The sequence below is a fragment of the Enoplosus armatus genome, chromosome 20 (genome assembly GCF_043641665.1).
Source record: "Enoplosus armatus isolate fEnoArm2 chromosome 20, fEnoArm2.hap1, whole genome shotgun sequence".
NCBI lineage: Eukaryota > Metazoa > Chordata > Actinopteri > Centrarchiformes > Enoplosidae > Enoplosus > Enoplosus armatus.
The window spans coordinates 18726882-18746412 of NC_092199.1; the positions used below are offsets into that span (position 1 = coordinate 18726882).

General features: G+C 42.5%; 1 protein-coding gene across 1 annotated transcript; it reads left to right on the top strand.

Annotated features, from left to right (window-relative positions):
- The first annotated feature begins 4993 nt into the window (after nt 1–4993).
- bms1 (BMS1 ribosome biogenesis factor) lies at nt 4994–19094 on the top strand. Its single transcript, XM_070926976.1, has 23 exons — nt 4994–5019; nt 6087–6346; nt 6505–6695; nt 6905–6984; nt 7181–7369; nt 7506–7648; nt 8889–9010; nt 9122–9315; nt 9439–9581; nt 10117–10658; nt 11606–11707; nt 11835–11983; nt 12097–12178; nt 12438–12517; nt 13606–13809; nt 13931–14119; nt 15307–15487; nt 16037–16095; nt 16395–16517; nt 16923–17070; nt 17271–17446; nt 18262–18423; nt 18707–19094. The coding sequence occupies exons 2-23, from the start codon at nt 6174–6176 to the stop codon at nt 18932–18934; spliced, it is 3660 nt and encodes a 1219-aa protein (XP_070783077.1). The 5' UTR covers nt 4994–5019; nt 6087–6173; the 3' UTR covers nt 18935–19094.
- The last annotated feature ends 437 nt before the right edge of the window (nt 19095–19531 follow it).

Consider the following 19531-nt stretch of genomic DNA (forward strand, 5'->3'; position numbering starts at 1 on the left):
TCAGTCTATACTGACAATAATAATAATAGTATGCAACAGCTACACTCCTGAACATTAACTCAACAAACATTCACCCGCAACATTCATATGATATACGTAATGTTTCATTTGATCTTGGCTTCTTCAACCTGGTTGATTAACAACACTTAGAAGTCCAAGTTGGTTTTGTATTTAAACCAGCAATAATTGTTTTTTTTGTTTTGTCCACTTGGGGGCAGCAGAAACAAGTTGCGAACACAACATTGACATATTATTACCCTTTTTAAGTTGATTCGTTGAACTTGTTCAGGTGCTTATTTCCACATCCAGCAGCTACAGAACTGCATTATCGTTCGTTTGGAGTGGTGTTCGTGTCACCTGATGAATGTAAGTCTAATATTCACTCTCTTTTAGTCTTTTTGATCTACACCAACTCCTGAGGGAAATATCTGGCTCTTAACGCCACTATGTTCACCAGCTAGTCTTTAACTGTGTCTGTCTGCTGTTTGCTGCCAAGCACAGTTTTTATAGCTTTTTCACTGAAAACTAGCTGCCTGCTAAACCAAAGCAGTAAAGTTGTGGGCCAGACACCTAAACAATGTCTGGAAACTCACTAACAGAGCATTGTTTCTATACAAATCTATTTTAGCTGCTATAAAGAGTGATTTGTTTATACAATGCTATTTTGTTTTAGACGCATTAAACGCTAGTGTCTTCCAACGTATGCACTGAACCACTGATTTCAACTTCCAATTTGAAACAGAATTGAACTCTGAACTGTGGGTGCAACATGTAAACTGTTGAATCGTCAGCATATATTAAGATATGGGCTTTGAAAATGGTGTACAAAAGTGGTCCAAGACAACTTCCTTGAGGTACACCACGTTTTAAACATTTTACAATAAAGAAAACAATATGTGTCCTATTGCAGAAATAAGTATTCATCCATGATAATTTCAGCAACATTTAAGTAATGTAAGAGTAATATTGGAAGCAGCTGTAAAATCATGCAATACAACACCTACAATTTTCATATCTTTCATATCTCTTAACCGATCATCTGTCAGTTGGACTGATGCAGTGGCTATTTTACTTAATATGCGAAGTCAGACAAATACTCAGCTTTTTGAAATGGTAGAAATTTAGAAACATAAAAGTAGAAAAAATAGTTTTGCAGATGCAGAATGGCTGCTGCTTTTACAGTAAACCCCTATTAAATCAGTTCTGTCTGTATGGACAGACATATGGATTTATGTTTTCTTTGGAGGGAAGAATGGATACATTCCCACCTCCCGTTATCAATTCAATTCATTTCAGTTTTATCTATATAAGCGCTAAATCATAACGGAAGTAATCACAGGGCACTTTGCATATAGAGCAGGTCTAGACCGTACTCTTTATATTATCCATCATTCCACCCTTCTTCCCTCTCTCATCCTCCACCCTCCCCTTGCATCCCTCCATCCATCTTCTTAACCTTCTTTGGTTCTCACTCTAGAAAGTCTCTGACTCTTCAGCGGATGTTTGACACACAAACAGTGTTGAGCGTGAATCCTGTTTTATAGAGCTGCTTCAGATTTTGTGATGCTGCTTGAAAAGGGTCAGGGCTTTGGATTGTCCTCATCCGTTCAAATATTTAAAACATAGGGAGTCCCGTGGGGAAGACCTTGGGAATGGCGGTGCCTTAGATACGTTCCAGACCCCCACCAACATTTTTTTACAACCTCGCTATAATAACGCTCCGTAAATGTTCATTGGTGGACACAAGTAATAAAACTCAATAAAACTTAAAATTACAAAAGATTCAAAACATAATTGCACCCTTATAGCATCATCTGGAGTCACGTTTTTTTATGGTGGACGTCTCATTTTGGAGAGAAAAAAGTCATATGTATGTGAGTATCTGCCTGTGTGAGTGTTTGTGTTTTACGCAATGGGGTTTTAATGCTCCCTAAGGTGTTGAGATGAATTCTAAGTAAACTAGAAATAAATCATCCTCTTCTCGTCACTTTAACGAGCTTTTTTCTAAAGAGTTTATCCCACGCACACTGACCTAGTTGAAGATTTAGAGGTATGTTCTGTAGTGAAGCAAAGGGATATTTATTTTAATTCTATAACATTCCAATAGTGGCACTATCACCAGTGTTTCAGGGGTTTTTGTTTGTTTCTGGGTATTTCATCACAAGCAAGAATGAACCAGGTCAAGCCCCTGCAACAAGTTCCGCAAGGTCAAGCAACTTACAAGTCATATCATATCAGATCTAATTCTTTAGGCCACAGTTTTCATATTTCCACATATTTTAATCCTTTGACGAGTACATTTGACCAAATCCCTATGAGCTCTGAACCACCATGTTGGACAGTAAAAAAGACACTTTGTGGGTTGCGTGAGTAATATGTAAGCTGAAATGCAGCTGGTATAGACATTAAACAAGTTAAGTACACAACTGTTGTACAATGAATTCTAGATGACCACCGGGTGTATTATATAGCCGTTAACATGGCCCCCAAGCAGTTTAATATGTCCATTATCTTGCTAAATGTTGTTTATTTACCCAAATGTAGATTTTATGAATCACATTCTTTGTTTTAAGCATTTGAAAATAAACAAGCTTTAAAATTTAAAATTCATTAAGGCATGTAAGCGGTAAAAATGAAAACGACATACATCATTAGGGGTTCCGGAAAAATGAGCTCCTTCCATTCATCGCCTACTTTTCAATTGACAGTTCAAATGCTTTTAGCGCCTACGTGGCATACACGTCGACATTTTTTTACGCTTTAACTGACCCTCAGCTCGTTTTAAGATTTACACTTCGTGTGACACTTCAACTGCCTTCATCACTTACTCTTCTGCCATTACCTTTCACTGCTGCTCTTTAAATGGCACTGACATCTGCCCTCAGTTTTTTCACTTGAACTGAAACCAACTCCTTTCAGATCTTCACTTCAATTGACATTTCCAGCTCCTTTTTGTCACTTTCACTTAAACTGGTACTTTAACTTCACTCAGCACTCAAACTTTAACCGAAATGTAGTCCTTTCAACGCTTTTTCAAGTCCTTTCACTGATTCTATTGAAACTACCACTTCAACTCCTTTCAGTGCTCAACATCAGGTACACACTCACTGGCTATTACTGATACACACAAAGATAATTCAAAGAGCGCAAAAGACTAAACTTTTTTAAAACGTTTCAGCTGCGAGCACACATACATTTTCTGCAGAAAATGTGGCTTTTGCTAGTAAGATTTCCTCTTTGATTTTAGCAGCCATGTCACTCAATTACTTACAATTACTTTATTTTGTATAAAGTCAAAATCAGCACAACGTAGCATGGCTGAAAAAGAACATTTAAAGAAAAGGAAATGTTGCTGATTGTGAAAGAAAGATCACTGACGTACATTAAATGCTGGCGAGCAGCCCCTAATGCACCGCCAATAGATCGGCTCTGGCCCAGTGTCATGAGCATTTCTTTCAGGCAGGGTGGGGGTTAAACGCCAGATGTAGCAAACCAGATGATTATAACAGTACTAATGTTATTAGGAGGATGGTGAAAATGGATCATAGGAAAGACAACAAGCACTTGACGAAGTTCAAAGCCTTTGAAAGCCAGGGAGGACAGCTCGGGCTTTAGTGGACTCTTCATAATATGACGCTAATGATGTCAATGATGACAATAAAGAAGACGAGGACGATCATGACGACGACAGTGATTGTAATTATGATGGATAATGCGTAAGATTTGAGGTGAAGTACTCAGGTTCAAGTTGGTGGGCTTGTCAAACATCAAACATTGGACGGAAAGTATTTTTCCAGCACCATCTTCGCTGGCACTACGATGGCTATTTTTTTTCATTGCTATGTCCTTTGTCACACTCGCAATGTTACATCTCTTTTGTGATTATTTAGCTGTGGTGATGAATCCTGTCCATACAGCTGCTCAGGAATGTAATTTGTGCGCTGGCACCATCAAGTGGTACGAAATCTCTACTGCAGCTCTGGTTGAACTGAAAACTCCAGTTCTGTGCCGTAAGTGGGTGTGTGAAATAAATGTTTATACTTTTTTTTTTTTTTAAATTCAAAACGAATGTGGGTCCAGTGTAGCACAGTGATGCTTTTGTTTCCCAACAGTAGGATACTTTAGGAGTTTAATAGCGCCATTGACTCCATGTCTACTTTCACAGGTTTTTTTTTGGTTTTTTTTAGTTTAAGAGTGCCCAGTTGTGAGAAATAAAGCTCAAATGTGAATGCCAAAGTATTAAAGAAGCGAAAGAAGCACTGGATTTGTGGCTGTGAAGCTTTGAGGCCACAGCAGGGGTTGTCAGATGTATCACCTTGGCTCTGGCCCACAGTCCCTGTGAAGGCCTGCCAACCAGATGAACCATTAAACATTCACACAAGGTGGTTCAAGACATTTCACTATACAACTTCTCAATGTCCCCTTTCTCTTTGCACCTTTCATCTCCTCTTTTTTTCCCCCCATGTATTCCTCCTGGGATTCATCTCCCATACTTTTTTTTTGTTTTATTGTTCGTCATATATCTTCTCTCTCTCATCTTTGTTCACAGATCTTTTTATGGTCTAATTTTTTTGTCCATTTTCCATTTTCCCTTTAGGTCTCCATTCAAGACATTAAAGAGTGCTGTAAACTTCTCTTTCACCAAAGCGCACTACCGTCAGCCACGTTGGTTTTATGTTTCAGTATATCCTCTGTGTTATCAACTCCTCACCTTTCACCTTCTTTCACTTCAAAACATGACATTGCAGCCCTCTGCTGTTCTTTTTGTAAAAAAAAAAAAAAAAAAAAAAAAAAAAGGCAAGGAGAGGACACGCCTACAGGGGGCGCCATGGTGGAGGCTCTGCAGCGTGCTCTTCACTGTGCGGAACCCTTTGTTTTAAGAATTTTTGTTTCCACTCGTTTTTACTACAAAGTGACACGTCCGTACACTTCCGGGCCGGAGGTCACGCTACACATGTGAGAACTGAAGAGAACTAACTGGCTGTGACTGGGGCCAGACTACGGCAGGCTTACCTTCAGGTATCGTGACTGATATTTTCACTCGTTTTATGAAAGTTTAACAGACGTGTGCAGCTGTAGCTAACGTTAGCTTCTGCTCCTGCAGGCAGAGAAACACAACTGGCGTTATTAAAAGTAAACTACGCAGACTGCTAGCTTGAAGCCGTTATGGTCCCCCACTCGTCTCTTTAACACCCAAACAGCATAAAACAACGCTTAATGCGTCCCCACATAACGACAAGCTAGTCGGAATATATAGTCCTGGTCATTTACATTTCCTTTTATTTTTTCTAGCAGTATAACAAACTGAATGCTAAAGAGCACCCAAATAGAGTTGCGTCTTAGCTTAGCTTACTTAGCTACGACACTATTGACACATAACGCGTATTGTGTTAGTGTAATCATCATTATTGCGAAGCCAAGTCATCGAACAGCTCCTGGTGTTTGGCTGAATCGTTAGTTGTGGCTGCAAATTCCTTGTAATGTATGTTACTTGGCAATAAATAGTGTCTGATTCTGATTCTCCATTATACAACAGTTAGTTTTTATTGTGTGTGAAGTGTTCCCCAGACACCCCCACCACAATTTCAGTGGCACCTCTCCACTTCAAATGACAACCCAGGCGTAGAAAGTCAGATATTTGAGTTTTGGAAGAAGATGTTCAGCAGAATCAACGGTGAGAATCAGATCAACCTTGTCCCTTAGCTGAACTGAATTTCCCAGAATGACCAGCCATTGAGACAACAATAAACAGAGCAGTATGCCTCTCTGATTTACAAACAAGGATGTCCACAATTTCAATATTGGTCCAAATTAAATAAATAGGCAAATTAGGTGATGAATGGTTGGTCACTCTATCATATACAACAGGTTCACGTGTAGGAAACATTTGTTCAAATCAAAAAGGGGTGAGGTCAGAAAGTGACTTGATTTATGACGGGATGCCCCGCAGTATAAAGATCTACTGCAGAGACTTGAAACTTGTTCCATTCTATCACAGTGAACATCATATCTGTTATTTCTGTCAGTTGTTATCATTGCATGGTAATACCCATTTTGTAAACTATTCCTTTGCTGGTACATTTTAGGTGATCATAATTTCATTGGGGTCTGTCCTGCCCAGTCTCTGTGAGGACACACCCACACGTGAAATAGTTTGTGCTTTAGTGGACAGGATGGACGGGAAAGTTAAGGAACAGAAGCGACATCAGCAGAAGCACAGTGGGCCGAAGGCAGAGAGGAAGAAGCTCAAGAAGCAAGGAGGCTCCACAGAGGAGGATGCACGGAAACGCAATCCCAAAGCGTTCGCGGTTCAGTCCGCGGTGCGCATGGCCAAGACCTTCCACAGGTCAGTCCCGATGACACCAGTTTGACATAATACCATTTAATGAATGAATCTAAAGTAAGAATAACCAATAATAACGTCAATTCCAGTATAGTCAACAAATGAAAATGTGAATAATGAAAGAAACAGTGTGAAACTACTCCGTGTGTATTTTTCTTTAGGGCCCAGGACATAAAGGCCAAAAAACATCACATCCCCCTTGTAAACCGGACTCCCCTGGAACCCCCTCCTGTTGTGATTGTTGTAGTTGGGCCCCCCAAGGTGGGAAAAAGCACACTTATCCGTTGCCTGATCAAAAACTTCACCCGTCAGAAGCTCGGAGACATATGTGGACCTGTAACCATCGTCTCTGGTGAGTTTGGCCACTGATTTCTTATATAGTAGATGGGCCCCATGTAGTACTACTACCCCATGTATTCCATATATTTTGGAACTAATGAGACATCATGCAATAGTCGATATATTTATGGCCATCTGTGCACCGATGGGTTTTTTAATCGTTATGTTTCATTATTTTATTTTTTTTGTGTTTGATAAGTGACTACTTTTTGTATTCTTTAGGTAAGAAGCGCCGCCTCACTTTCATGGAGTGTAACAATGACATCAATACAATGATCGACCTCGCAAAAGTAGCTGACCTGGTGAGCACATTTGATAAATGTTCATTTCACTGAGTCCACAAGGCTTGCTAACGGTTAGTCTGTTAGTTCATTAGACTGATAAATGCCTCTAAGCTTTTGTAAACAGAATGGCACATTGTTATAATCCAGTACTATAACTAAGTATTATTTGCTAAATTAAATTAAATGCATTGGGGTTTTTTTTCCCCCCTCCCAGGTTTTGATGTTGATTGATGCCAGCTTTGGCTTTGAGATGGAGACTTTCGAGTTTCTCAACATCTGTCAGGTGCACGGCTTCCCCCGTATCATGGGTGTGCTGACTCACCTGGATTCATTCAAGAACAACAAGACACTGAGGAAGACCAAGAAAAACCTCAAACATCGCTTCTGGACTGAGGTCTACCAGGTAAACACAACACAACACAACCCTTTGCTCATATGCAGGATCTTGAAATCTTGAAACTATAGCTTGACAGTGGCAGTTTAATCATGAAATAAAAGGCTGTTTACCTGTGCTTGCATTTTGTCTTTGAACCTGTTAGGGGGCCAAGCTGTTCTATCTGTCTGGTATGGTTTTCGGTGAATATCAGACTCAGGAAGTGAAGAACCTTGGCCGCTTCATCTCGGTCATGAAGTTTCGTCCTCTGGTGTGGCAGACCTCCCACCCTTACGTGCTGGTTGACCGGTGAGTGATAACCTGAGACGGCATACTCCTGACATGACTTTATTTTCATCAAAATGATCCGTTAACAGTAGTTTGCCCCATTTGTTTGCAGCAGATTTACAGTATTTGCGTACTGTGGATAGATGATGTGAAGATTTAAGTGAAAGAGAACAATGATCCACCAACTCCTCGTGGAGTTGCAGCCTGTTTGTTTTACATATTGTTCACACCAAACACCTTTTCAAACGCAGAAAATTTCCAATGTGGGAATAAAATCATAAGAGTTCTGCTGGAGTTGTGGCGCGCTCCCGTCTTCTTGTAAGGTGGTCTTAAAACTCAGTCCGAGCCGTCTTCAGTCGGTCTTTTCCTCCCCTTGACATTCCGATAAAATCAACAACAAATGCGTGTGCTCTCTCCAGCACCGAAACAGGAAGCAGCAAACCGGGTAGTTACTTTGGTAGTGGCCAAAACACTCAAACACACACACACACGATAAATGGTGAATTAACAGTGTTATAAGTCAGTGTTTAATTCGGCGTGTATCTGATCCTCCAACCAACCAGCACTCATTTTAATGAGAAATCTTAATTTTTGATACTGTTCCAAAGTTCAAATATTCTATTCAGTTTTGTGTTAATGAAGGCCATTGGAATGAGACAGACCCTATTGACCCCTAATGACTTGTTTGGTAACGGTAGGACTGAATTGGGATGCAGCGACAGTTTAAGAAGAGGCCCTTCACAGCGAGGCGCACTGGTTTAGACTGTACCCACCATGCAATACACAATACCATGGTATGGATAAAAATGAATTCTTATACGTTAAAATTCAACCAGAGGTGTTGAAAAGCACAAATGTGATCTTTGTGTGTTTTGTTTGAATTCAAATGTCTTAACGCTTGACAGCCAAAGATGCCAAGTGTTAGAATATCAGTCTGCGGAACACAAACGGAGTGAATGTTGTAGCTTCATTTGTTCTGAGCAGTGGAGTTACTGCCTCTGAATATTCATGTTGCGTCCAGCTTACTTCCAATACACAGACTGAGACAGCAGAGGTCATGTGGATTACCAGAGAGAGACAGAAGTTTGGATAGTGGATGGGTTTCATTTAGATGTGTCAGATCCAGGGCTCTTGATGTTTTTGATTTTTATTTTGAAGGGGCAGTTAATGTGTCAATGATATCATTTTTTTATCAGAGTGTACTTGCGTGCTTTTGCTTTGGACTCACTCAATCATCATTCTCTTTTCTGCATTCAAACAGTATGGAGGATTTGACCGACCCTGAGAGGGTGAGGACAGACCCCAAGTGTGACCGGACAGTGTCACTCTACGGCTACCTGCGAGGGACATATTTGAAAAACAAAGGCCAGGTCCATATCCCAGGTGCGTAAGCATATAGTGCCTTTTAAAAGTGCCTGTTACGCTTCATATATTATTCATGTAATTCCCTGGAAACATTTACATTAATGTATTGCGCTGTGTTACTCTCTGCAGGTGTCGGAGACTTTCAGGTGGCGGACGTGAACTTCCTGCCAGACCCGTGTCCGCTGCCAGGCGCTCAGAAGAAGAGAGCGCTGAACGAGAAGGAGCGCCTGCTCTATGCACCCATGGCCGGGGTCGGGGGGGTCGTGTATGACAAGGATGCTGTGTATATTGACCTTCCTGCGAACCACGTCAATCAACAGCAGGTCCGTGTGTGTCTGTGTGTGTGTGTCTGTGTGTGTGCGCTTGGCGTGGGAGTGCATTTTTCTTCATCTGAATTAAACGTGTACCTGGTGTGAAGTATACTCCTCTTCCCCCCCCCGACACAGGAAGAGGTGCGGCCCACTACAGAGCTGGTCCAGTCTCTCATCGACACGCATGCCACCCTGGATGCCAAGATGGCTGCCAGTAAGGTGTCTCTGTTCAGTGGTTCTGCCACCCTGGACCCCACAGACATCGACGAGCAGAGCGGGTGAGAGACACCTCCCAGCTGCAGTCTCTTTCTCTTCACTTCTTTTGTACAACTACAGATGTGAGGGACATCGGGGACAATAATATGCTCACCTTTCAGATCATTAGGGACAGACATTCTTAAAACTCTCAAATAATTGAGGTATCAGTATCAAAAGTCCACTATCAATCCAGTATTTCAGCTTTCATCCTGCTGAACATAGTGGAGCATTTAGCTGCTAAAAAGAGCTGCTTCCTACAGGATAACGCGTCACGTCACATCTGCAGCAGCAGTGTGATGCTGCCATGTCAACGTGGAGCAGTATTAGAAAGCTGTACCTGATAAAGTGGCCACTGAGTGTATTTGGATGGAAGAGGTGACCTTGAGCATCTCGATATGGATGATCCTTTGTGTATCTAACTACCATATAGGACGTAAACACAACCACAGAAACAAAACACAACTCTGAGTAGGAATTGATGACTACAATTTTGCAAATCTGTTCTACGATCTGCAGATAATGTAAACTCTTCTTGGTGTGTGTGTGTGTGTTTAGAGAGCAGGAGGGCCCTCAGGAGAAGCTCATCTGGGATCCTAACAGCCAGAGAAAGAGGAGGAAGGTGATCTTCACTGAGGAGGACGAGGAGGAGGAGGAGGACAATGATGCCAGCGGTTGCAGTGATGATGAGGATGATGACAGTGACCAGGAGGAGCAGGAAGAGGAGGATAACCTGTCAACATTTCTCAAAGAGGCAAGAGCCGAATCCGACAAGACAGAAGGGAATGTAACAGACGTCTGTCTGCCCGTGAAGAAGCAGAGACTCGAGGAGAGGGAGGAAGTCGCTGAGGCGCCGGTGTTTGCTGACAGTGAAGACGACCTGGAGATGAGTGAGGAGGAGAGTGAAGAAGAGGGGGAGGCCGGGAGAGCAGGAGACTCTGGACACTGTTCTGAAGAGGATGAGGAAGAGAGTGATGATGAAGAAGAGTCAGGAGATGAATCGGCGGAAGAGGAGGATGATGCAGCTGATGCCGCAGTGAAGAAACAAACAGCGAGTGATGACGAGGAGGAAGAGGAGGAGGAGGAGGAAGAAGAGCAGGGTAAATACGCCGTTGAATCTAAAATCTGCTTTTTAGTTTCATTTTAGTGTTAGTTTGTGGAAAGGGTTGCACTAATCCGACTTTTTCTGTTTTGATGCCGGTTCAAATACCTAGGATCAGTTTATCCGAAGTACCAGTTAACCTTTAGGCTATAAAGGAACTCCACCACGGTCGCATTACTTCAGTGTCACCACCGCTAAGCTTCACTTTGAAGAGAATATAGATAGATGTAGATATAGAGTATAAACACAACGAGGCTGTAAAGGCGGACTAGTGAGTAGATGACTTTCCGTGTTCGGCATCAAGACATTGATGTCCCCGAAAACCTCTGTAGTCTCATTTAGCCGCTTGTTAGCAATTGTCTTTTTTAAGACACATAAAAGCTTCCAAATTCATGAGTGGGGGGGGGGGTATCTACTGACGTATTTTATGTCGTAGAACAAAACATGAAAACCTCTCAAACTTGTGTTAACCACAGACCTTATTTCAGGCATCTAACCAAAGACCCATTCAAAAAAAACCATTGGCTTCCAGACGAGGGAACCAGAAGTACAACTAATTTCCGGGTTTTAGCACTCATTCCTGTAGCATCACTATCAGTGATGTTTTTTTGTTTTCACTTTAAAGCTGAATGAGTAGTTTTTTTTTTCTCCTTTCATTTCAGTGTAGTTTTTCTTTTATTGTAAATCATTAAGCATTTCCGAGGAAGTATTAAAGTCTGTCTTGACGTTGAGAGCAGTAGGTGAGAAAACTTTAAATCCTATGACATGATCTCTGGAGTTTGCCCATTTGTCATGGGATGGTCGATGTTCAGATCGCCACGATGGTTTAAAATGTGAGGGTCAAAGTTCATCAAGCACAACTGGGCGGACTCCATCTGACACTGAAGGTAGCATCAGGAGGTTCAGTTCTCTTGGTTGATTTCTATCTCCTGTTTCTGTCCACAGGGGCTCTGAGGTGGAAGGAGGGTCTGCAGCAGAAAGCATCAGAGGCGTTTCTACGGCAACAAGAAGCTGCCCCCAATCTGAGAAAACTGGTTTATGGTTCAGGTAGTCTGAGTGCGCACGTGACAAATGGAAACTATAGAGCTATATTTTTGGTGTATAATTTCCCCCCCCGGGATCAATAAAGTATTTCTGATTTTGGCGTCTTGACAATCATCATTTTTGTTTTCAGTTGTGGAGGCAGGTGATTCCGAGGAGGAGGAGGAGCTGGGGGGCCTGTTTCGAGTCAGCCGCCCTCAGACAAGCAAAAGGTTCCAAGCAAATGCTCTCGACTGCTCCCGCTTCGACCCCGACTCCTCCCACAACTGGGACTTGGAGGAGGTACGGTGGTTACTAATACGCTGCTGTTACTGGGACAGTTAGTGTCTTTGAGTTCCTAACGTGCTGTCAGAAGTATTGATGTTGAAATGAAACTTGGACATTTGTTTTTCCAGATGCTAAACTCCATCAGGGACTGCTTTGTGACAGGGAAGTGGGAGGAGGGCCAAGATGCTGCCACACTGCTGAAGGAGGACGGTAAGAGAGGAGAACCACTCAGCCAACACTCTGATCTGAACTTTAGACTTATGGTGGAAAAAATACTGAATTATTATTATTATTATTATTATTATTATAGTAACAGACACGTGAGAGTTGCTTTACATGGTCGAGCGATTTGGACATTGAGTTAAGAGGCATACTGGTGTAGCTGAGCTCCTTTCATGGTTTAGTTTCTGGCTGTTGAAACACACAAACGACCTTAACACGCAGACTTTTGTTGTTTCGCTGCGTCTAGAGGAGCTGTATGGGGACTTTGAGGATTTGGAAACAGGAGAAGTCCACAAGAGCCAATCCAGGCAGCAGGATCAGGCTGAGGTAGGTCCTGTTTACATCATTTACATCATTTTCCACCGACTGATTGAAACATTATGCATCATTGGGTTGTATATCCTACCATATTTACGCGGACGACACTCAGCTATATGTTTCAGTACGTCGCGATGATCTCAGCAACCTAGTCGCTCTCCAAAACTGTTTAGCTGCTATAAAAGACAGGATGTCACTGAACTTTCTTCAGCTAAATTCTGATAAAACTGAGCTTCTCATTATTGGCCCAGAAAATGCTACAAATGGCATTCTCCAGTGTATTGGCCCTCTTGCCCGCCAAACCACGCTGTAGGAGTCTTGTTGTTATATTTGACCCTCAAACTGAAATTTGAACTTTAGTTAACAATTTGTGTGTGTGTATGTATATATATATATATATATATGTATGTATATATATTTTCTACTTACTTTTGCAATATTTCTATATAGTTTGGATATCAGCATCGTAGTGGATGCTGTGTTGACATAAACAGCTGTGCCACTGTTTCAGTGGTCATGTGAGGTAACGTCTGTCCGACTAGAATATAATCATGGCATCAGAACTGTAATTCGCTCGCATTTCAAGAAATGAACTTTTACTTAATTTTGTTTGTATGTATTTACTGGGTGTTCTGAGTTCATGGCAATATTGCATGTTCTTAAGTATAGCCTATAGAATACATTTTTCAGTACTGTTATACTACTACAGAAGTCAGATTTGTACCTGAAATAAGCTTGAGTGTGATCCTTTATGCCGTGAGTAAGGGACAAGCGTCTCGGCTATGCTGGGGTTTACATGGCTGCGCTCTTGAAAGGAAATGAAACCGTGACGATGAGAGGATTTTCCAGCTTCACCCTTGGCTGGTTTGCATGCAAGGTCTGCAATATCTACAATTCAATGTGTACCAAACTGTCCAGATACCTTACAGACGGCACTGTATGTTGGGGTGGATAAACAAAGGAGCAGTGTTTTCGTAGCTATTCTCTGTCCTTGGAATCATCTCATTGGAAACACCAATATGCGGAGTCTGAAACAGAACACATTTTTTTAGTTTTCTCAGTTGGATGATGTTTTGTCTTGTACTCCTTTTGACCAGCAGAATGATGATGAATGTGAGGATGAGGATGATGATGATGATGAAGCTGAAGAGAGCCTGGTGAAGGTGGACGATGAGGAGGTCCAGAAGAACAAGCGTCTGGAGAAGAAACGCAGGCTGAAGGAGCGATTCGATGCGGAGTACGATGACGAAGATGCCACTTACTTCGACGACCTGAAGGAGGAGATGCAGAAGCAGGCTGAGGTACCACGAGTGGTTTGGGTCTTTGCAGTACACCACCGCTGCTGGGATTCATTCATTTGATAAAGATTCGAATGCTCATGGCTTATTTGTAAGAGAACGTTTTCCTGCATTCTGTCCTCAGCTGAACAGGGCAGAGTTTGAGGATGTGGATGATGAGACCAGAGTGCAGTACGAAGGCTTCCGACCAGGGATGTACGTCAGATTAGAAATCTCCTCTCTGCCCTGTGAGTTTGTCACCAACTTCGATCCCCATTATCCCATCATCCTCGGAGGCCTGGGCTCCGCTGAGGGCAATGTGGGATACCTGCAGGTACGTGCACTGGTTTCATTATATTCTGCCATTAGCCCTTTGTTTGCTCATAACCAGTAGCACCTGTTGGTTTACATCTTGTTAAGGCTTTTTTCACTACTAAGCTAATGGGTAGACTTTAATTGAATGATGGGTCATTTGCTCATTTGCGTAGCCCATTTAGTCTAGGCTAGTGGGAGTTGTTATTTAAACTGCACAGGGATGCCAGGAAGGAGTGAATTCTATGTGTAGAAGACTGCAGACAGTAATGCTGCTTGTGATATTGTTAATTTCACCAAATAACATAGAAGAACTGATGGATTATATGACTACATGTTTGATTTGGTGTGCGCCACACTGGCACTTAGTCTAATCAGGCTGACAGAACCACATTCTAAACTGGCTTCATGCATGCCAGTCTTTCCCAGTCAGTAGTCTACTGCAAAATAACACTGGTTACCCCGCAGTTTATTCTACTTTAAGTTAGCTATTGTCGCTTCCCTGCCTGCTCTTTAACTCGTTTTCATGCACTCTCAGTGGCAACACACGTTAAGGTGTTACAGCTGACCCAGGTCAGCCTGTTGGAGATGGTAGCTAAAATTAATAATGAAAAGTCATCATCACACCAATTTGGACGGTTGTTTATACATTTTAATCAAATTTCTATTTTTTCTAATCAGTGGAGTTGTTCAACAGATTTTCCACCCGCCCCCTGGCAGACGGATGTTTCCTTCCCAACTTTGGCAGTAGTCTTTTTTTGACTCGTTCCATGTAGACACAGCCAAGTTTAGCAAATACAGTCAAACAATTAGAGCACATTTCTATTTTATTTATATTTATTGTCTTTTAACTGGAGACATTAGTTTCCTCTCAGGAAAAGCTTGTCTGGACTCTCTGGTCCATCAGAGTTTCTGTGCAGCGTGGTGGAGAGAATAGGGCATTGACTGAATCGGAATCGGAATCAGAAATGACGTGACGAATTAACTATAATCAACTCGTGATAGATAATGGGATAAAATCTATGGCCGCTATCGGCTCGCATACTCGTCAGATGCTGTTATCAGATGCCATTTTGTGTGTGCGGGTGGTTGCTGCTTCTGCCCTGACACTAGAAACATCCCGAAATGTCTTGGTAACATTTTCAAGAATAGTGAGCACATATCTAAAGCCTGTGTGTGTGTGTGTGTGTGTGTGTGTGTGTACATCAGATGCGACTGAAGAAACACCGCTGGCACGGCCGCATCCTGAAGACACGGGACCCCCTCATCCTGTCGTTAGGCTGGAGGCGCTTCCAGACCATCCCCCTCTACCACATCGAGGACCACAACGGACGCCATCGTCTGCTCAAATACACGCCGCAGCACATGCACTGTGGAGCCTCCATCTGGGGTAAGACACAGTTTAAGCACGCCACACTGGTGACTGCTAGTAGTCACTGGAATAATCTGATTCAGGTGAAAAAAAATGAAGAGTGACATTATTCTGATCAAGACATTTCCATCAGTTGCTTATAGAAATAATTCCAAACTTGCCCTCTACTGTTGCTTTGTCACCTGATTTGTCTATCACGGTGCTGTGTTTTACTCCTGTGGTTATCTACGTGCACGACATCTGTTGCTTTTGATGCTCTCCTTTTGCAGGCGTTTCAACATGGTAGAATATCTGCAGAGATGTTTTCTCCAGCCAAAGAGAAACACATCTCTGTGAGTGGTAGAAGTGAATAAGTACTTCAATGATGTATTGATCTTAGATGATGGAGGCAAAGGGTGATTAGCATTAGCTCTGTAAAGTCAGTGGAAGTCATTCCTTCCTGTATAACTGAGGCTTTTATTGCAGAACTGTTGAGAAATGTTTCTGCGGTCATGTGGATAATTATCAGCTCTCTCCGATAACAAGAAGACACATTCTCTCTCTCTCTCTCCTTTTGTCTCACTGAAGGTCCCGTCACTCCACAGGGCAGCGGCTTCCTGGCCGTGCAGTCAGTAGCAGGAACTAAAGTAAGTCAGCTATTCTCTCTTAGCTACAGCAGTTAAAATCAGTGGGAACTGTTTGATCACTCGTCTGATTCTTCAAATGATGTCGTGGAGAGTGAATCACTTCCAGTTGTAATAGAAGTGAGAACATTGCCAGCTTCCCAAATGGTGAGATGGCTATATAGGTTATGTGTTGTTTTTAGAATTGAACTCTCATGTCTGGGGAAAAAAAACCTCAACTAAGTTATTCATATGGAATTATGCAATAAAGGCTTTGTGGCGATGTTGAGTTTGACTTATAAACCCCTGTCTTCTCTCTGCAGGCTAATTTCCGTATTGCAGCCACAGGAGTGGTCTTGGACCTGGATAAGTCCGTGACTATAGTGAAGAAGCTCAAACTCATCGGTTACCCCTATAAGATCTTTAAGAACACCTGCTTCGTTAAGGTATTTGCGTCTGTCTATTCAGTTCAGTTCAATTCAGTTTTATTTATATAGCGCCAAATCACAACAAAAGTCTGTCTATCTGTCTACAGTTCATCTGTTTTTCTTTTGGTTTTGATTACTAAAACGTATGTTATTGGTCAATAATGCAAAACAATCCACATTTGCTACAGAAACATTCTTTAGTGTCTGTTTTTTTTTAATGACTTGGAACCTGATGTGTAGCATAGTTAAAATGTAGTCAAACTTTGGCCCTGATCAAACATACCTTTCACTATTTATTTGTATTTGTGGGAGGGGCAGCAGTGTTGAATTTGACGCAAGCGCTTTGTTCTCCATTGACGAGGCAGGACAGTGTGAAGAAGCCGTGGTATGATATTAAGACTCTCTCCCCCTCTGTGCTCACAGGGCATGTTCAACACGGTGCTGGAGGTGGCGAAATTTGAAGGTGCTTCTGTACGAACAGTGTCGGGGGTCAGAGGTCAGATCAAGAAGGCACTGTCTGCACCGCCAGGGGCTTACAGAGCCACGTTTGAGGACCGCCTTCTTATGAGCGGTAAGAATCTTAACTGTTTAAGTGTTATTTTGCAGACTTTACTGTGCTGCTTACATATGGTACGAATGACTTTCTTTATTTTATAGTCATGGCGAAAGTGTAACAAGACTTTTCACAATGGTGTATTGCTTCTGAATGGCTCCTCTGCAGTTGTATCTTGTGTTAATACGTTTTGCCCTGTGCGACTTGTTGTTGTGTAGACATCGTGTTCCTGCGCTCCTGGTGTCCAGTGTCCGTTCCTCAGCTCTACAACCCCATCACCTCTCTGCTGCTGCCAGTCGGTCAGAAGCACAGCTGGGCGGGCATGAGGACCCTTGGGCAGCTCAAAAATGACCTGGGCATCCGCAACAAACCCAACACAGACTCTCTGTACAAGGTAGAGTAGGCTCAACAGATACCCGGAACACCTGAGCTGAGGAAGGAATGAGGGGTTAAGAGGGGTGTATTGTCTGCGGTGATGCAGCACCTTCCAAAAGGTTTACGGCCCTTTTTAAAATGATCTATAGTGCATGGCGCAAGTGCATTTAGGACGTGTCCAACTCCCTTTTGCTAGTTAAACGGCGCGTAATCTGCGCGCAATGTAAGGCACAAGGTGCAAAGGGGTTGTGTTATTTATGATTTAATTAATCATAGGTGTTTTTTTTGGGCGTAACAGGAATTAAAACAATCAGTGTCATCTCCCATTCCCTTTTTAAAAGCCACATGCTCTGCTGATATTTAACTGATGAGGAGGAGGAGGAGGAGAGCTGCCGCACATCCCCGTGAGTGTAACGAGCAGTAGTTAAATTGTGCCGGGACTCTCGGTTTTAATAATTACGACAATAAAACACATTTTCTTCGTAGCTGAAGAGATCATAGGCCTCAATGAGGTGAACTTCTGTGCAGGTTATTGGTTTATGCGCTCTGCCTTTTTCCCCCCCCTCTCCTCTCGCTCCTTGCTGGACCGTTACAGTGCGTAACCTTCGTATCCGCTCTATACATATATATATATATATATATATATATATATATATATATATATCCTGCTTCGGCCCTTAATGGCCATTCAAAAATGTAGGCTTCTTCAATGTGAGGATTTGCTGTTTTTTATATTTTTCACAATTTTCTGGCATTTAATAGAAAAAACAAATGATATCAGGATATCAATAGATCCTGACTTGATGTGTGAACATCCATCCCTTTCCTTTCCAGCCCGTGGTCCGAGCCCAAAGGCGCTTCAACCCCCTCCACATCCCCAAGGAGCTCCAGAAGGCCCTGCCCTTCAAGAGCAAACCCAAACAGCAACTACCCAAAGGAAAGGTGCCCAGAGATCTCAAGAGGCCCAGTGTGATCAGGGAGCCCCACGAGAGGAAGGTGAGTAAAACCCGACTCTGCTGTCTCAGTGCAGCAGCTCATTAGTCTTAGTTATGAGTGAGCATTGATGACTTCAAGCAAATTGCCGCTTTATACTGATCTGACAGCAGTATTGTGTGTTCAGTCCTCCATTAAAATGTTATCATAACTGATAGAAATGATGGCCAAAAGTGTGCAAACGAGACCCAGTTTGTTGTGGATTCCTTTAACTACAAGATGAGCTTGGACTACTCCCTGGCATTATCCATCTAAGTATTCTTTTTCCTGGCCCCTGTTCCTCTAGGTGGCGGCCCTCCTCCACGCTCTGAGCACAATCCACGGCCACAAGAGTAAGAAAACCCACACGGCGCAGCACGCCAAACATAAGGAGTTCCTGCAGCAGAAGGAGAAACAGGAGGAGGCCAAGCTGAAGAGGCAGAAGGAGGCACGTAAAAAACTGTACCGTGTCATGGGTCAGAAGGACCAGAAGAAGCAGAGGTCCAGTCTGAAGGGGGCACCCCAGGACGACTAACTCGCCGCACGTGGACTCATGTAGACTGTGACTGAGATTCTTGGTCTGCCCTTTGGACTGTTAGCAAGTCTTTCTTTGGCAGGTTGATCTTGGTTGTATTTTTTCTACAGTATTGATATTGTTGGAATTGTTTTAATAAAATAATGACCTACAAACATGAGCTCAGTCTTGCCAGTGGAAGTTTTCAGCAGCATATCGCAGCGCCGGTGATTGTGTTGCAGCTGTCAGGTGTTATTGTCTGAGATAATTCTCTCGATTCTCTCTCTCTGTGTTATTCCAGTAAATAAGGGCTGGTGTTCTGTTTCAGTTGGTCTGTCTGTCTGTCTATTTAAACTGTCATCCTATCAACAAAATGAAGAACTGGTATGTTGAAGTTGTATTCCCCGTGGTTGGTGATTTCGCGGGTGATCTCTCCGTGTCATGGAGATACTATGTCACTTATCAGAGAGTATCTCATAACACTCTCCTAAATATTTGGTGTGATATTTCAAAATACGGCGCTTGGGATGTTGCGGTCATAAAAACGTGTTGTTTATTGACCGAAATGAGAAAAAAACAAAACATGTTCTCTAATTTCTGACTTCAGAAGTCAAAAGA

What these genes read in the sequence shown, in the direction of transcription:
- bms1 (XM_070926976.1), top strand. Translation starts at nt 6,174, where the DNA reads ATGGACGGGAAAGTTAAGGAACAGAAGCGACATCAGCAGAAGCACAGT. An exon ending in TCGCAAAAGTAGCTGACCTG is followed by an intron (nt 6,985 to 7,180) that starts GTGAGCACATTT and finishes CCCCCCTCCCAG; the next exon opens with GTTTTGATGTTGATTGATGC. An exon ending in GGGAGCCCCACGAGAGGAAG is followed by an intron (nt 18,424 to 18,706) that starts GTGAGTAAAACC and finishes CTGTTCCTCTAG; the next exon opens with GTGGCGGCCCTCCTCCACGC.